Source organism: Megascapheus bottae, chromosome 11, assembly GCF_031878675.1.
Source record: "Megascapheus bottae isolate mThoBot1 chromosome 11, mThoBot2.hap1, whole genome shotgun sequence".
NCBI classification, from domain to species: Eukaryota; Metazoa; Chordata; class Mammalia; order Rodentia; family Geomyidae; genus Megascapheus; species Megascapheus bottae.
This window is the reverse complement of record NC_143519.1, coordinates 23,735,342-23,753,656: the sequence shown is the minus strand read 5'-3', so window position 1 is coordinate 23,753,656 and position 18,315 is coordinate 23,735,342. Positions and strand designations below refer to the sequence as shown.

The window sequence follows — 18,315 nt, the reverse complement described above, 5'->3', positions numbered from 1 at the left end:
TGTACTTACTTTTACAACTATAGCATAATTGTACTTTATGGGCAAAATATGAAAAATACAAGCTATATGATGCATAATTCTTAAGATGTTAAAGTACTTAGTAGTTTATGGAAATACAATAACTTGAAATACTTTAAATACCTTTGGAAAATCATCTTAAAATGAGTAAAACAAAAGTATGTTCCAGTTAAGTTCAAAATTCCTATTTTATTGTTGTACATTGTTGTGTATGTGCGTGTGTGCGTGCGCGTGAGTGCACTTGTGCATTTGTGTGCACCAGTGTTAGTCCCAGTGCTAGTGCCGGTGTGGGTCTTGAACTCAGGACCTCATTATCTTGCTTAGCTTTTTCACTCAAGTCAGGTGCTCTTCTGCTTGTGCCTCACTTCTAGTTCCATCTCTTTTCTTTGTAGTTGGAGAAAATTTTAGATATGTCTACCGCACTAGCTTCAAACCTTAATCCATAAATCTCAACCTGTAACACAAGGCTTCAGTACAAAATTTTTCCAGCATTTATCTTTTAGAATTATATTTGTAATTTGTAGAATTGCTTAGATTCAGTCTTAAAAAGCTGAATTTCTCTCTTGCTTATAATCCTAGCTATACCAGGAAGCTAAGATACAAGGATCGGAGCCTTAACGTCAACACCAGGCAGACAAATCCAGAAGACTCATATCCAGTTAATGTGAAAAATGCCAAACTAGAGATGTGGCTGAAATGTAGATTACCATCTGTGAGGCGAGCACAAGGCCCTGAGTTCAAGTCCCAATACCAGTGTCCCCCCATACACACACTGAAATATTGGATTGTCTTAGTCATTGATGAAATGAGGATGTTGTGTTGAGTGATCACTAACATTGAATATAAAAAAAGTAAAGAAACCCTTTATATAGTTGAATGACTATTTATTTGGAGAAATAGTGTACTTAGTAAGGGGTAGGCTTTTGTCCATGCTGATAGAAAGCACAAGGAGGCATACTTTAGCCTTATTAAGAGAAATGGAATGGCCTCAAACTTTGTGGCAATGTCCTTGTTGTGTAAAGGGCTACCACAGGAGGAGCTATGGAGAGGAGACCCCCACTAGATAAGTAAAGTAGATAACCTTGATTCCTAACAACTGGGGAATTTATTAGTTCTAGATTGTAGGTAGGGAGACCTATTTTGCCATTCTAGTTTATGTGGACTTTTTTTTTGGGGGGGGGTGTCACGGGGCTTGAATGCTGGCCTGGGCGCTGTCCTTGAGCTCTTCAGCTCAAGGCTACCACCCTACCCTTGAGCCAAGACCAACTTCCCGCTTTCTAGAAATTAATTGGAGAGAAGAGTCTCAGGTCCTTTTGTGCCTGGGCTGGCTTTGAACCTTGATCCTCAGATCTCTGCCTCCTGAGTAGCCAGGTTTACAGGCATGAGTCACTGTACCCGCTTATGTGAAAGTTTTTTGCACTCATAATTTAAGGGAAATCTCAGAAGAATAATGATATTGGGTTAGTAACTGTATCGGCAAATAGCTTAGAACCACTCTGTAAATCTTATAAAATAAATACCTTTCAATATAAATATATCTTTTTTATTCTAGTTGTGGTGCTTGAACTTAGGGCCTGAGCACTGACTGTCCTTGGGCTTTTCTCAAGGATAGCAGTTTGCCACTCGAGCCACAGCACCAGTTCCAGCTTTTTCTATGTATGTGGTACTGAGGAATTGAACCCGGGTCTTCGTGCGTGCTAGGCAAGCACTCTTTACCACTAGGCCAAACTCCTGGCCCATAAATATATCTTTTAATTTCTGTATGAGGAATCTTTATATTACAATGATTAAAGATCTATATTTACTTAAAGTGAAAATACAGTTTTTTTTGTTAAGACACTATCTACATTACTAAAAAGCATATTGGAGGCCTGATGCTGGGTTTGTACCTGCAATTCTTCCTACTCAGTGAGCTGATATGTGAGGATTACAGTTCAAAGCCATTCCACCCAGGAAAGTCTGTGAGATTCTAATCTCCCATTAATCACTAAAAGCCATAAATGGAGTTGGAGGCTCAGGTAGTAGAATACTAGCCTTGAGCACAAAATCTCAGGGACAGTGCTCAGGCCCTGATTTCAAACCCCAGGAGAAGTGTGCATGCATGTGCACACATACACAAAACAAACAGATAATATGAACCATAATTCTCTTCTCCTTAAAACATTTATGACTACTTCCATTTAACAATGAATTTATTTCATTCAAACCAATTAGATTTGATCATTAACTAACATATTATTGTTAGTGTAGTTACTGCATGTCATAAAGTATATTAGTGTATTGACTTTGCACAACTTATTTGATATCTAAGAAATGTAAATATTGCTTATGCCAATTGAATTTGAAAAGCAGAGGAAACATAGATGTTTTAAATTTCAAATTAGTCACTTTAAGACGCAAAGAAGCCAGGTACCAGTGGTTCATGCCTACTCAGGAGACAGAGATCTGAGGACCGTGGTTCAAAGCCAGCCCGGGCATGAAAGTCCATGAGACTCCTATCTCCAGTTAATGACCAGAAAACCGGAAATGCCACTGTGGCTCAAGTAATAGAGCGGTAGCCTTGAACTGAAGAGCTTAGCATCAGAGTTCAAGCCCCACGACCAAAAAAAAAAAAAAAAAAAAGTCAAAGAAAGGCTCAGACTTAAAGGACATAAATTGTCCTTTAATGTGTTTTAGGGTTTTTTTTCTCCATTTAATCATCTGAACTTATTATTTATTTATTGTTAAGCCTTTTATATCTAGAGTGAATAAAGCAATTATTTTATTCATAGTGCCTTGTTATAAACATGAGATTATTAGGTTCAGTTCATTAGGGGAACATTTTGATATCTTAAAAAATTTTAAAGAGAGTTTCTAGACCCTTTAATATTCAAAATATTAAAGTATTTTAAGTTTATTTTGAATTTAAAAAATTACACAAATCTGATCATAATTCATTTCCTTTAGCAAGAGTGAACAGTGCTAGCAGTAGGATTTGCAAGGTGAAAAAGCCTTTTTGTCTTCACATCAGTTGGGACCTTAGAAGGAAGTCTTGCCTTAATCATTGTTTTCTCTGCTGATAGATGAACACATTGTCATAACAGGCAAAATACTCTGTCCACCGTCTCCCTGAATGAGCCTTGAATTGTACTAGACAAATGTTCTTCTGTCAGTTGATATTATTTGTACATGTTTCTGTGTACTTGATTGACTACTACAATGTATAACATGTGTTTTTCCCTCCTATTTCAGGCACCAAGCCTAGATGAGAAAGTAGATCTTCATTTTATTGCATTAGTTCATGTAGATGGGCATCTCTATGAATTAGGTAAGAACTGTTCTAATTTTTAAAATAAAATTTTATTGTAATTAATAAAGGGGTTACAGTTATATTCACCAGATAGGAGCATTACTTCACATACATTGGATACCCCTTCTCATGTTTTTGTCTCCATTTCCCTCCCCTCACCCAAGAACTGTTCCAATTTTTCCTGGGGAAAGAAACACTAAATGGGGCATCTCTATATATTTGTATTTGGTTATTTGAAATTGGCTAGGGAACGGAGGAAAACAAGATGAGGGGTGGGGGTGGGGGGTAGGGAAATGGGGACCAAGACATGTGAGAGGGTATCAATGTATGGGAATTAATGAACCATTATCTGGCAAATATCATGTAACCCTTCTATTAATTACAATAAAAATATATGAAAAAATGATATGTATCATTTACTTACAATTGATTAATTGAAAAATTAGATTGACTTAATGTCAGTTTTCCTAATTGAAAAATTAGATTGACTTAATGTCACTTTTCTTAGTAAGTTTTTACTGTAAATGTTTTGATATTCAAGCATCTTACATCATCATTCCTCAAATGAGCAAAAGTAATATTCGTGGGAGTTTTGAACATGGCTTACTTTGTTCACTGTTATTGTCACTAATTCCAACCATTTTTTGGCAGATGTCATAATTTCATTTTTCTATCAGCTGGGTAATGTTTCATGGCACCCCTATGCCATATTTCTTTTAACCATTGTATATATAGGTCTCTTCCATGGTTGGGCTGTTGTGAGCATAGATACGATAGACAGGGTTGTACAGGTATCTCTCTTGTATGGATATTTGCTCTCCTTCCCATATGGACCCAAGAGAGGTTTCTATATCAGGATCCTATGGTACATTTCGTTTTAGTTTTCATTTTTGCCAATAGTAGGATTTGTACTCCAGGCCTCACAATTGTTTGTTTGGTGCCCTTCTTTTGAGCTATATTTCCAGTCAAACTTTTTGCTAATACTTACAGAGATAGAATCTGATGAACTTTTCTGTCCTTGTTGGCTTTAAACCAAAATTCTCTGAATCTTGGCTTCCTGAGTAGCTAGGATTACAGGTGTAAACTTTAGTTCTTTAGTTCTTTTAGTAACTTTTAGTTACTTTTAGTTTCTATAGCTGGGTGCTAGTGGCTCATGCCTATAATCCTAACCTATCATGGGGCTGAGATCTGAGAATTATAGCTTGAAGCCAGTGGGGACAGGAAAGCTCGTAGGACACTCATCTCCAGTCAACCACCAGAAAATTGGAAGTGGAGCTGTGGCTCATAATGATAGAACACTAGCCTTGAGCAAAAAAAGTGCAGGGTCAGAGCACCAGATGCCGAATTCAAGCCCCATGACTGACAAAAAAGAAAGAAAGAAAGAAAGAAACCTCTTGCAGGAAACTAAAGCTAATATTTATTTACAAAAAATTCTGTTCATGATGATTTCAGCTTTCAACCATGAAAGTAAAGTTCTGATAACAATATGATGTATTCATAGATAACACATGTTTTAAGCCATGTATCTTTATTATTGGCAAAGAAAAAGGAAAGGTATAACACATTATTCTGTAAAAATTGGTGAGCTTTTAACTGTATCTATTTTCCACAGATGGGCGGAAACCATTTCCAATTAACCATGGGAAAACTAGTGATGAAACATTATTAGAGGTAACAACAAAACTTTTTGGCTCATTTATTGATAGTCTTTGTTCTTTTCATAACATCTCTAAGGATATTTTTGTGTAACATTTCTTCTGTAGTCTATGTTTCTTTGTCCTTGACCTTTTTAGAAAATCCCAAAAACTTTTTAGAAAATCCCCAAAAAGCAGAGTGCGGTGGTTCATACCTATAATCTTAGCTACTCAGGAGGCTGAGATTTGAGGATCAAGGTTCAAAGCCAGCTGGGGCACAAAAGAACCTGAGACTCTTATCTCTAATTAACCTCTAGAAAATCAGAAGTGGGCTTGGCTCAGGATAGGGTGGTAGCCTCAAGCTGAGAGTTTAGGGACAGCACCCAGGCCAAGATCAAGCCCCATGACCCCCCCAAAAAAAATTCCAAAACAAAAATTGAAAATAATATTAGAAATCTACAACAGATGCCAGGTGCAGTGGCTCATGCCTGTAATCCTAACTACTCAGGAGGATGAGATCTGAGGATTGAGGTTCAAAGCCAGCTTGGGCACTAAAGAAAGAACTTGAGATTCTTATCTCCAATTAATCACCAGAAAATCAGAAGTGGCCCTGTGGCTCAATAGGTAGGATGGTAGCCTTGAGCTGAATAGCTCAGGGATAGCACCCACACCCAGAGTTCAAGTCCCATGACCCACAAATTTTTTTTTTAAATCAACAAATGAAAGATTTCTAGGGATCTTTGAACAAATGTCAAATTTGAAAATGACAAGAACAGTAGTACTGAGTTGTTCATTATATCCCATAAATTTCATTAAGTCCAAGATATCATCAATTGTATCTTGATCGTAATTTTATTTTATATTATCTTAAAAAGGTTGTACATGGGACAGGAGTTTGGCCTACTGATAGAGTGCTGGCCCAGCATGCATGAAGACCCAGGTTTCATTCCTCTGGTACCACATACATAGAAAAAGCCAGAAGTGGTGCAGTGGCTCAAGTGGTAGATCTCTAGCCTTGAGAAAGCCCAAGAACAGTGCTCAGGCCCTGAACTCAAGCCCCAGGACTGGGTAGGGGGGAAGTTATACAAAGGAGGCTCCATTTAACAAAGCAGTTTATGAATACACTGCATCGTGATCAGTGCCACCCCTTCAATATTCTCACCCCTCTTTAAACCCGCCTTCCCTGATTTTTCTTAATTTTGTGGTATATACAATTTGGTTTTGGTTTTAGTTTTTTCCTGTTTGTGTTGATCATGAGGCTTGCACTCAGTCTGGGCCCTGTCATTGAGTTTTTTTTTGCTCAAGGCAAGGCTAGCACTGCAACACTTGAGTCACAGCTCCACTTTTGGCTTTTTGCTCATTAATTGGAGATTAGCCAATGCTGGCTTTGAAACCTGATCCTTAGATCTTAGCCTCCTGGGTAGCTAGCATTACAGATTGAGCCACCAGCTCCCAGTTTCTCCTGTGAATTTTTTTTTTTTTTTTTTGGTGGGTCATGGGGCTTGAACTCAGCCTGGGCACTGTCCCTGAACTCTTCAGCTCAAGGCTACCACCCTATCCGCTCCACTTCACATTTTCTAGAGCTTAATTGGAGATAAGAGTCTCAGGTCCAAGACATGTGAAAGGGTATCAATGTATAGGAATTAATGCACCATCTATCTGGCAAATATCATGTAACCTTTCTATTAATTACAATAAAAAATATATGAAAAAAAAAGAGTCTCAGGTCCTTTTGTGCCCGGGCTGGCTCTGAACCTTGATCCTCAGATCTCAGCCTCCTGAGTAGCTAGGATTATAGATGTGAGCCACTGCACCTGGCAATTTTAGAGATTTGGGGATACTGTGAAGTTATGTACCCTACAATGAATAAGATATTTGTCAAGTAAAAATTTTAAGGAAGAATAAATCTTACACTTTTGTACCAAGAAATTAAGCCACCAACTATTCAATTATTATTAATAATTTTTTTTTGTTAGTCCTGGGTACTGAACTCAGGGCCTGAGCACTGTTCTTTGACTTTTCCTCAAGGCTAGTACTACCACTTGAGCCACAGCACCACTTTTGACTTTTCTGTTTGTGGTACCAAGGAATCAAACCTAGGTCTTTGTGCATGGTAGGCAAGCACTCTACCTTTAGGCCAAACTCTTGACTCTATTCAATTCTTTTTAATATATTCAGCTTTTCATTTGGAAAAGTAGAACAAAACTTAGTGTGAACTAGAAAAATATAAAGCAATTGTTATTTTAAGTAAAGCATGTTTATGAACTGAAAAGCTATACTTTTTTTCCCTGTAGGATGCCATAGAAGTTTGCAAGAAGTTTATGGAGCGTGACCCTGATGAACTTAGGTTTAATGCAATTGCTCTTTCTGCAGCATAGCTGGATGATAATGGAAACACCAAATAACTTTATTATTTGCAACAGAAGTTAAATTCCCGCTGCCATACACTAACTCAAAATTTTTGATATTTTCATTAACTTGACTGATTAAACTTTATGTGAAATAAACTTTGTATTAACTTGTGTTTTATGTTATTTTTGCTGCCAAGTTAAAAGTACAATAGCTTTTTTATTTTTTATTTTTTCTTATTTTTTTTAGATTTCATGAGATAGCACAATATCCATGTGCATAATATGAATATATATTGTCGTATATGTTGATATTCAGAAAACATTTGCTGAATATCTCCCTGTAACAAGATGGATGTTGTTCTAGGTGTAAGTGTTACTTGCAACTTTGAACACTGTGGTCAGATACCATAGTTACTGCATTCATGTTCCTTATCAAAAAAGAAATAATGAACACATATTATGATGTTGGGCAGAGGATTGAAGTAGGCTTTGTGTAATAGTGACTGAATAGATAACTTTAGCTCTTACCACTAAGGCCCTGTGAAGAGTCTACTATGAAGTTGAGACCTGAATGTCCCCCCCCAAAAAATAGCAAATCATGAAGGCAGAAGGAAAGGGAATAATTAATACGATCTCTGAGGTAGAAGACTTTCAGTGTTACAGGACCAGATAGAAGGTTTGAGTGTCTAGAGTTTAGAAGGCAGTTAAAGTGTAAAGAGGTGAGGTCAGAGGAGGGGCTTAGTGAAAAAGAAGCATTTGAATCTATTGCAAGTATGGTTTAACTTTCAAAGATTATGCTAACAATTTTATGGATGTCTATGAAGGTACTCTGGCTCAAGAATATAGACAGACTTCCAAGGAGCCCACCATAGTGATTGACTGAGGTATGCTGGTGCCTAGGCATTTAAAATGATAGTCATTGAGATGGAGTTATGAGAGTCACTTTGGGATATACTTTGAAGAAGAAAGTTTTAGTGGGCCTTAAAGGGCAAATTTGTGGAGTAGCATCAGAACACACACAAAGATTGCCATGATAGCTGTGTTTTATATTTTTGTGGGGATACTGGTTACATGGGTATATGCATTTATCACAACTTGTGAATTCCATATTTAACATCTGTTCTTCACTATACATACATTTTACCTCAAATATAAACAGCAACAATGTCTTTCTATTATGGAAAGACTAGATTTGTCCAGAATGAAATTCTAGAACAGTAATTAGGGGTAGATGCTCACATATGATTCACTGAATTAAAGTGGATTCTTGAGGCAGTCATCAGGGTGGAGTGGTTTTTAGGGAGAATATTGTAGCAGTGACTTGCAGAATGAATCAAATCTTTGTTACTCAAAAGGTGATTGTGTTAGTATGATGTGGGAACTTATTAGATGAAGAGTTTTCAGGCCCTACCCCCGGAACTTGCTTTTCTCACAAGATCCTCAAGTGATTCATAGGCACATTAAGTTTTGGAAGCACAGATTAGAAAAGATATGCTATAAAAAAGATCGCTTTAGAAGATATTTAAATTCACCACCCTCCAGTGGGTAAAGAAATGGAAATAGGGATGAAGAAGTAAGTTGAAATAAATTTAGTAAAGTGTGTGCGTACATGGTACTTTTGTCATGCCAATAATAACTTCTGTTATATATTGTACACATATCTGTCCTGTTTAAGTGTTTCTAAGTAGTTTGCTTACTATTGTTGCATTTCTTCTGCCATATAATTTTTTCATATATTTTTTATTGTAATTAATAGAAGGGTTACGTGATATTTGCTAGATAGATGGTGCATTAATTCCCATACATTGATACCCTTTCACATGTCTTGGTCCCTATTTCCCTCCCCCCCACCCCCACCCCTCATCTTGTTTTCCCCCCTTCCCTATCAAATTTCAAATAACCAAATACAAATATATCCGATATATCAAGTAACAAAGTGAGATACTGTAACAATATGAGATAACCAAGGGACAGCAAAAGAAATGAGAGATAACATAGTACCTTAAGAACAACAATCATTCATTATATCTGCCATATAATTTCTTAAACAAAATGCAATACTCGGAATTTATGTAATTTCTCAAAATTTACTAGGAAGAGACTGAGTTTGTAGTCTCAATAGGCAAGATGAAATTTCAAGTACTTTTTGAAAATAGTAGATTAAACAGTTTTTTAAAAAGTTAGCTTGTGGCCCATGGTCATAAAAGACACTAGGCTAGGATGGATGAGCAGTGTTTATGCTTATGTTACTTTATGTCACAGCAACCCGTGTGTATGAGTAGAAATCCCCCTAGTACACAAATTTTTTTTTTTTTGATCATGAAGCTTGAACTCTGGGCCTGGGCACTGTCTCTGAACTCTTCAGCTCAAGGCTAGTAGATCTGCCACTTGAGCCACAGCACCACTTGCAGTTTTCTGGAGCTTAATTGGAAATAAGAGTCTCACGAACTTTTTGTGCCCCAGTTGGCTTTGAACCTTGATCCTCTCACATTTCAGCCTCCTGAGTAGCTGGGGTTACAGGCATGAGTTACTGGTGCCCAGCTGCATACACACATATTCTTAGAAAATAATCTAATTTATTGTGGTTATTGAAAATTACTTAAAGTCATGTTTTATGAATCATAGATTTATACTGCCTAAAATAATACCGGAAAACTTACCCCCCTTAAAGTAATTATCTGTGGGATGGTCTTCTTAAGTATATGATATGCTCTTTAAGTATGGCATTCAAGAATTTCAGAAAGATGTTTCAGTTTATATTTTCTGTCATTCTTATCACACACCTAATCCAGCTCTTTATGTATAAATTCAACCCCATATTTCCAGATTATCCTCCACATTCCACCCCTGGATTGCTTCAGTGTTGTTTTAATAAATTAAGTTTTAATGGAAAAAAAAGGTTAGCCTAATGCAGTGCTGTTCACATCTATAATTCTAGCTACTCAGGAAGCTGAAATCTGAGGCTTGAGATTTGAAACCAACCCAGACATGAAAGTTCATGAGACTTTATTCCAGTTAATCACCGAAAAGCTGGAAGTGGATTGTATGTAGCTCCAGTATTAGAATGCTATCCTTCAGCAAAATAAAAGTCATGTACAGTGCCCAGTCCCTGACTTCAAGCCCCAGAATCTGGGCACATACCTACACACACACACACTCACTCTCACGTTATATATTGGGTAGATTGGACAATTGCAGATTATCTCAGTTTTTAAAAAATACTTTGTGTATTTTTAGGCATTTTATGAAGAACACTTATGGCTGGCACACACTAGTCTCTGTTAGTAGAAAAATAAATTATGATCACTTTGTTTTGAGGAGTCATGAACTGGGGTGAACTGCATGCTACAAAACAGAATGAGAATTCCCAGTGGGCAGTATGCACAAGAGTTAGTTTGTAAGGTGCAAAACAAGGAGATTGAAAGCTGGGTGCAGTGGCTCAGGCCTGTAATCCTAGCCACTCAGGAGACTTGAGATCTGAGGATTGTGGTTCAAAGCCAGCCCCAGCATGAAAGTCCGTGAGACTCTTTATCTCCAATTAACCATCAGAAAGCTGGAAGTGGTGCTGTGTAGAGCGGTAGCCTTGAGCTAAAACTCAGGGACAATGTGCAGGACCAGAGTAAAAGCCCCAAGACTGTCCCCCCCCAAAACAAAAAAACCAAACCAAGCCAAAAAAAAATATCTCATGTGTTCTGAGATCTGCTGCTGCTTTTTTTTTTTTTTTTTTTTTTTTGTGGGTCATGGGACTTGAACCCAGCCTGGGCGCTGTCCTTGAGCTCTTCAGCTCAAGGCTACTGAGGTCTACTTCTTGTAAGTTTTGCTTTGCTTTGTTTATGTGGAATTTGACATGTGACTCCATTTAGGTTTGGTCTGTTGAACTTAGTGCAGCCCAGATAATGGCTTTCCATAATTTTGTCTAATCAGCCCTATGAAATGTACAACTAGAAACATTTTTTTATTGTTGCTTCTTTCTTAGGGTTGTGTTTAGAATTGTAGTCCTTCTTAACCTCTGTTTCCTACAGTAGTTTGTCATCTTCTAAAAACGTGGCACTTGTAGAAGAGATTAGCAGTTTATCTCAGGTGGTAACATGCTGTTATTCATCAGGCTAGATGTAGGTAGGGGAAAGGGAGCTAAAACTGGAAATAAAACTATGCTTCACTTTGTACCTTTGAGAACTGATTAAACATCTTTCACCATCATCTTACGATTTGCTTTAAGTTATTTGAAACGTTGAATCTCCAGCACTACTAGAAAAAAGATTGGAACACACAGACAAGCTTTTATGAGCTCCATAATTACTGTCTACTATCTTCCATGTTCATTTGCAACAAAAAATGGAAGTTTTCTATATTCAAAACGGTGGCAAATCACATTTTAAGATACCTTACATACCTTAGTATGATTTAGCAATCATAAACTATTTGGACATGTTGGCATTTATTTTGATTCTTTGAGATTTCTGTAGAGTGCTTTGGAAGTTTTATCACTGAACAACATGTGGATTCAATGAAAATACCATGCAAAGAAATTTTTAGGGTTCTAGGAGCATGGCCTAGTGGAGGTGCTTGCCTAGCATGCACGAAGCCCTGAGTTTGATTCCTCGGTACTGCATACACAGAAAAAGCTGGAAATTGTACTGTGACTCAAGTAGTAGAGCACTAGCCTTGAGCAAAATGAAGCTCAAGGACAGAGGCTGATATTAAAAAAAAAAGAAATTTTTAGTACTGATACTTGTCTATTGTTACGACTTTCAAATGAAGCATTTGGAGGTTTAAGGTTCCTCTAGTGATGCTTATACAGTTATGGAGAGGCATATTTCCATCAATTAACAGAAAACTATTTTCTTTTTTTGTTTGTAAGTTATTTTTTTCCTATGCTGTAAAAGGCCTACTTCGTGGTCCAGTGCTCACTTCCTGGTTTGGGGGGGGCCAACCTGCCTGTCACCTGGTTGGAAGGCTTGGCTGTGGTTTGTGATGTCTACCTCTGGGATTGGCCCCATACACTTCCTCCCTCTCTGACAGCACACACATCCTACCTGCCCTGCCCACCTTTATGCTGATTGGCTCCTGCATCCTATTTTAGCCAAATGTACTTCCGCAATAAATGAGGTTCTGCCGTGAAAAAAAATATTTTTTTCCTGATATTCTTTTTTTTCTTTTTCCATATATTTTTTTATTGTAATTAATAGAAGGGTTACATTATATTCACCAGATAGAGGGTGCATTACTTCACATACATTGATACCCTTTTTCATGTCTTGGTCTCCATTCCCTCCCCCCACCCCCACCCTTCATCTTGTTTTCTCTCCTTGCCTATCTGATTTCAAATAACCAGTACGCATATATCCAATATATCAGATAATAAGGTGAAATACTGTAACAATATGAAATAACCAAGGGACAGCAAAAGAGATGAGAGATAGTACATTAAGGACAACAATCACTCGTTATATGGCTTTTGTTTCATTTAGCATCGTACTATATGGCCTTATGTATCTAGGTTTTGTTCTATTGTAAATCTGCTAGGAGAGCCCAAGGTTTCTACTGATTATGACAAATGAGGGAAACCATTGAGCCTATGTTTCTTTGAGTCTGGCTTACTTCATTAATATGATTTCAGAAAACTGTTTTCTTTCTGCCAGTCCTGGGGACTGAACTCAGGGCCTGATCACTGTGTCTGGGCTTTTTCAAGGCTAAAGCTCTGCCATTTGAGCCACAGCACCACTTCGGGTTTTTTCTATGTATGTGATACTAACAAATCGAACCCGGGTCTTCGTGCATGCTAGGCAAGCCCTCTACCACTAGGCCAAACTCCCAACCCCAGAAAACTTTTCTATTTAGGAATACCCTACATATCTATGTGTATGTGTATACATTGGGATATATTTACATATGTATGTTTGTATGAATGTGCATGCATCCATGTTTGTGCGTTTCATATCCTCAGGTCCAATCAACTGTTCATTGAAAATACTCAGAAAATATTTTTACTGGCCTCGTGGTAGAGGCTTGCCTAGAGGTTTGATTCCTCAGTACCACATACATAGAAAAAGCCAGAAGTGGTGCTGTGACTCACGTGGTAGAGCCATGGTAGAACTGTAGTCCTTCAGAAAGCCTAAAGACAATGCTGAGGCCCTGAATTCAAGCCCCAGGACTGAAAAAAAAATACTTTTACTGGTATTCAGGCTTCTTGTTATTCCTTAAATGATATAACAGATATTTGTGTAGCATTTAAATTGTATTAGAAATGATACATAATCGAGGTGATTTAAGGCATACTCGTGCAAATAGTCTTTTTTTTTTTTCTTTGCCAGTCCTGGAGCTTGATCTCAGTCTGGGCACTGTCCTTGGACACTTTTTTGCTCAAGGCTTATGCTCTGCCATTTGAGCCTCAGCGCCACTTCTGACTTTTTCTGTGTATGTGGTACTGAGGAATCAACCCCAGGTCTTTGTGCATGCTAGGCAAGCATTCTACCACTAGGCTATGCTCCCAACCTCCAAATGTTCGATTGCTTGTCTGAGACTGGTGAGGGGCTGGCACCAATCCTGTATGAATACTGAACTTACACATGTTCATGAGCAGATGCCTTTGGACTAGATTATGTGTGGTAATTAAATCTTTGACTGACATTAAGGGAAACTTTTCAAAAGTATAATGGTTGTAAAAGATTTGGAGAACACTTTAGAGCAGTTTATACGGTTCAGTAGCAGAGTTTCTATTATATAAGATTCTCTGGTAAGACTCAAAGGAACTTAGGCTCAATGGTTTCCCTCATTCGTCATAATCAGTAGAAACCTTGGGCTCTACTAGCAGAAATCTGCAATAGAGCAAAATCTTGATACATAAGGCCATATAGTATGAAGCTAATTGAAAGGACCTCCAGGATATTGAAACAAAAGCCATATAATGAATGATTGTTGTCCTTAATGTACTATGTTGTCTCTCATCTCCTTTGCTGTCCCTTGGTTATCTCATATTGTTAAAGTATCTCACTTTGTTATCTGATATATTGAATTTATTTGTATTTGGTTATTTGAAATTTGATAGGGAAGGGGGAAAACCAAGAGGGGTGGAGAGTGTGGGGGGGAGGGTAATGGGTACCAAGACATGTGAAAGGGTATCAATGTATGTGAATTAATGCACCTTCTATCTGGCAAATATCATGTAACCTTTTTACTAATTACAATGAAAAAAAAGAAAAATAAATGACCCAAATTTTGTACAGAAAAAAAAATTCTCTGGTAAGATTACTAAGTGAGTCTTATTTGTCTGTGTTTCACAAAATTGCTACCAAAAAGCCACTATGGGATAGACTATTTTCAAGTAAGGGAAGATTTGTATTTCAAAATTTGGCCTTTCAACATAAGAACTGCTATGATGGAGAAGATTGAACAGCATGAAGGTCAAACTCTTTTACCTTGTCTTTGTCTTATGTAGTCTCACTTGCTTTTACTCTTGAATAAATGTTTCTAAATCTTTCTTCAGGTGTGTTTATTCAGTTCAGTGGTTTGGAATATGTTACTTCTACTTACCTGATAGGCAAAAGCTCTCAGCATGAATTGTCAAGTCCACTAACTAGATATCACTCAGAGGCTATAAAGGTAATACAGCCTGCAAGTTCTGGGCTTGCAGAACTCCGAGCTTTGGCTTTCTCCTTGAGATTTTTTTTTTCTCAAGACTTGATCAAGCCACAGCTCCAGTTTTGTTTTTTTTTTAATGATTTGTTGGAGATAAACGTTTCACAGACTTTCCTGCCCAGCCCTTTGAACCTTGATCCTCAGTCCTCAGTCTTCTGAGTAACTGGGATTATAGATATGAGCCGCTGGAGTTCAACCAATGAAACTCTTCTAATCCATGAGGTAGACCTAAATTGGATTGTTTAAAAAAGAATCCAAATGGTCAAGCATAAATTCCATGTCCATGAATGGGACATTTTAATTGTCTTTTCTCAGTATGTGAGCATAACTGTTATTATTCAATTGTTTCAGAGCTGAAGGAGGAGATCTCGGTGGGCATGTTCTCTACGGTGAAACACTTTCTTTTTTTTGTTTTCTTGATATTGTTTGCAGTCCTGGTGTTTGAACTCTAGGTCTTTTACTGCTCAGCTTGCTTGCTTGCTGGATAGTAGCTCTACCACTTGAGCCCTGCCTTCAGCCCTGCTTTTTGCCTTTTATTTGGGAAATAAAAAACAGTGGAATTTTCTGCCAAGCTGGTCTCAAATTGTGATCCTCCAGATAGCAGCCTCTTGAGTAGCTAGGATTGCAGGTGTGAGCCACCAGCTCCTAGCTTCCTGAGTCTTTATTGTACCCTAAGTGTTAGACATTTAAAGGCACATGTAAAGGTTATAAAGTCAAAGATTCCTTAAGAATGTAGTAAAACCTGTCATCTAAAAAGCTGTATTGCTTCCAGAGAATATAAATTCTCTGTTAGAAGATAAAAAATATTGCATATGAATTTTCCTTTAAGGCCTAGCTATAGAAAGTTATTCTCCAAGAAGGGTACTTACTTCTCCCTAAATCCTTTTTTTTTTTTTTTTTTTGTCAATCATGGGGTCTTAACTCTGGGCCTGGGCACTATCCCTGAAGGCTACCATCCTACCCCTCGAGCCACAGTGCCACTTCCAGGTTTTCTAGTGGTTAACCGGAGATAAGAATCTCACAGACTTGCATGCCCGTTCTGGCTTTGAATCATGATCCTCAGATCTCAGCCTCTTGAGTAGCTAGGATTACAGGTGTGAGCCACTGTACCCGACTTCCCTGAATGCTTTTATTTTAAACCAAAAGGCCCTCCTTCCACCACCACCACAATACATTTGATCATGGCATGCACAGTTAATGTGAATGTTACACTGTTCATATTCTTTTTATCATCAAGATCAATACATGTTGCATCATGGTCTGCATACAATTTTTAAAATGCCTTCAGTGACTGTGTGTTGATTTCCTATGTAAATGCAACCACCCAAAGTATTTCTTCTTTCTAATAAAGATACTTTTTTCTTACAGCCATATTGTGAAATAGTCTGATAATCATGTACATATAACTTCTTTTGGATAACAATACTGATTTTATTTTAGGAATTTTTAAAGAACATGGCTTGTGGGCAAAATAAACCCAAGGGATATTTAAAGCCAATTATTCACCTTACTGTTCCAATTTTTACTTTTTTTTTTTCATTTTCAGAATCCAAAGCATTGGCTCTATTGCTAATGAGCTCAGCCTTTGCTTCTTGTTTGTTTCAGGACTAATAGCTGCCTTCTGTTTTTTTCACTGTGCATGGAGTGCCCAGAGAATATAACATTATCAAAAGAAAATAGATTGACTAATTTTTCTTTTTTTTTTTTTTGCCAGTCCTGGGCTTGAGCTCAGGGCCTGAGCACTGTCCTTGGACTTTCTCAAGGCTAGAGCTCTACCACTTGAGCCTCAGCACCACTTCCGGCTTTTTTCTATGTATGTGGTACCGAGGAATCGAACCCGGGTCTTCATGCATGCTAGGCAAGCACTTTAACCACTAGGCCAAACTCCTGGCCCTAGATTGACTAATTTTTCATTCCTGTCCAATTTTTGCTTTCTTTTGTCTTATTTTATTTTTATTTTTTTGCCAGTCCTGGGCTTGAGCTCAGGGCCTAAACACTGTCCTTGGACTTTCTCAAGGCTAGAGCTCTACCACTTGAGCCTCAGCACCACTTCCGGCTTTTTTTTTCTATGTATGTGGTACTGAGGAATCGAACCCGGGTCTTCATGCATGCTAGGCAAGCACTTTAACCACTAGGCCAAACTCCCGGCCCCTGTCTTATTTTTTTTTTTATTGTTGTTTGCTTTTTTGTTGTTGTTGTTGTTATTTTCACTCAAGACTGTTGTTCTAGACTTGAGCCACTCCTCTCCTTTCTGTTCTTGACTTTTAGCCTGGGCTTCTCTATGTTGCCCAGATTGATGTTGAACTCTGTATGTAGACATTTCAGTGACCCTCTCACCTCAGCATCTCAAAAGGCTGGGACTGTAGAAATGGATCTGATTCTATATTACAATCCAGTTCTCAGTTTGGGGGGAGGGGTCTTAGGAGCCTCTTAAACTCTTACAAGTAATTGAGGAGTCTAGATAGCTGTTAACCTATATTAGCTATGGAAACATATTTTAATGTTTATTCATTTAAACATTAAAAAATCCTCATGTTAACAATTTTTACAATAAAAGCCCAACTATTTTCTTTAAAAAGTTATAAGAGCAGCAGTGTTTTGTATTTTTGCAAAACCATTTTAATATCTGACAGCGTTGACAGCTGGATTCTACTTGGTAATAAAGGGAAAGCATGTATTGGAATTTATGATCTAGGAAATTAGTTGCAAGTTCTGTGAGAACAATTTCAGTGACAGTCATTTGAGAACAAAGACTGCAACACGTCATCTCAGAGTCTAGTACAGCACCAGTTAGGGGTAGCCAGGTGGTATTGATGGTGATATGAACGAGGTGGGCTGAGAAGGGACTGGAAGAGATGCATTCAGGAACTGCAGAAGCCCCCTCAAGGCACTTTCCACTTGTTTGGGAAAGAAGAGAATGAGTCATAGTTAAGGCTAGGATGTGCTTTTTAAAGGGGGCTATTATGGGAAGAAAAATCAACTGAGAGAAAACTGAGAATATAGAAAGTAGAACAGCTGAGAGAGGCCTTCAGGGTGTGTAAGTTTATGAGATCTCAGATCTTGTTAAAATCCAAATTGATTTAGCTAATAGATGGGGTGTGATTTTATGCAATCCTAGCCAGTGTCCTAAAGTTGCTTATTCCAGGACCACACTTGGATTGTCTTTTTCCCTCCCTCTCTCTTTCCTGCTCTCCCTCCTTCCTCCCTCTTTTCTAATTTGAGACATGTTATTATGATTGGCCCAGGCTGGCCTCTAACTCATAATCTTCCAGACTCTGTCTCTCAAGTGCTGGGATTAGCGATGTTCACCATAATGCCTTACATGAGTAGTCATTTGCTAGAACCCAGGCAAAGAAGTAAACTTTGGACCTCTTCCATCTATCAA

General features: G+C 37.9%; 1 protein-coding gene across 4 annotated transcripts in view; it reads left to right on the top strand.

Annotated features, from left to right (window-relative positions):
* Uchl3 (ubiquitin C-terminal hydrolase L3) overlaps positions 1-7,465 on the top strand; it is a 51,158-nt gene extending 43,693 nt beyond the window's left edge. For all 4 annotated transcript variants that reach the window (XM_090342026.1, XM_090342028.1, XM_090342027.1 and 1 more), the window contains 3 exons: positions 3,250-3,325; positions 4,920-4,978; positions 7,236-7,465. In XM_090342026.1, coding sequence (XP_090198152.1) covers positions 3,250-3,325; positions 4,920-4,978; positions 7,236-7,319 — 219 coding nt within the window. In that variant the 3' untranslated portion in view covers positions 7,320-7,465. The remainder of the gene's footprint in view (positions 1-3,249; positions 3,326-4,919; positions 4,979-7,235) is intronic.
* Positions 7,466-18,315: the final 10,850 nt, after the last annotated feature.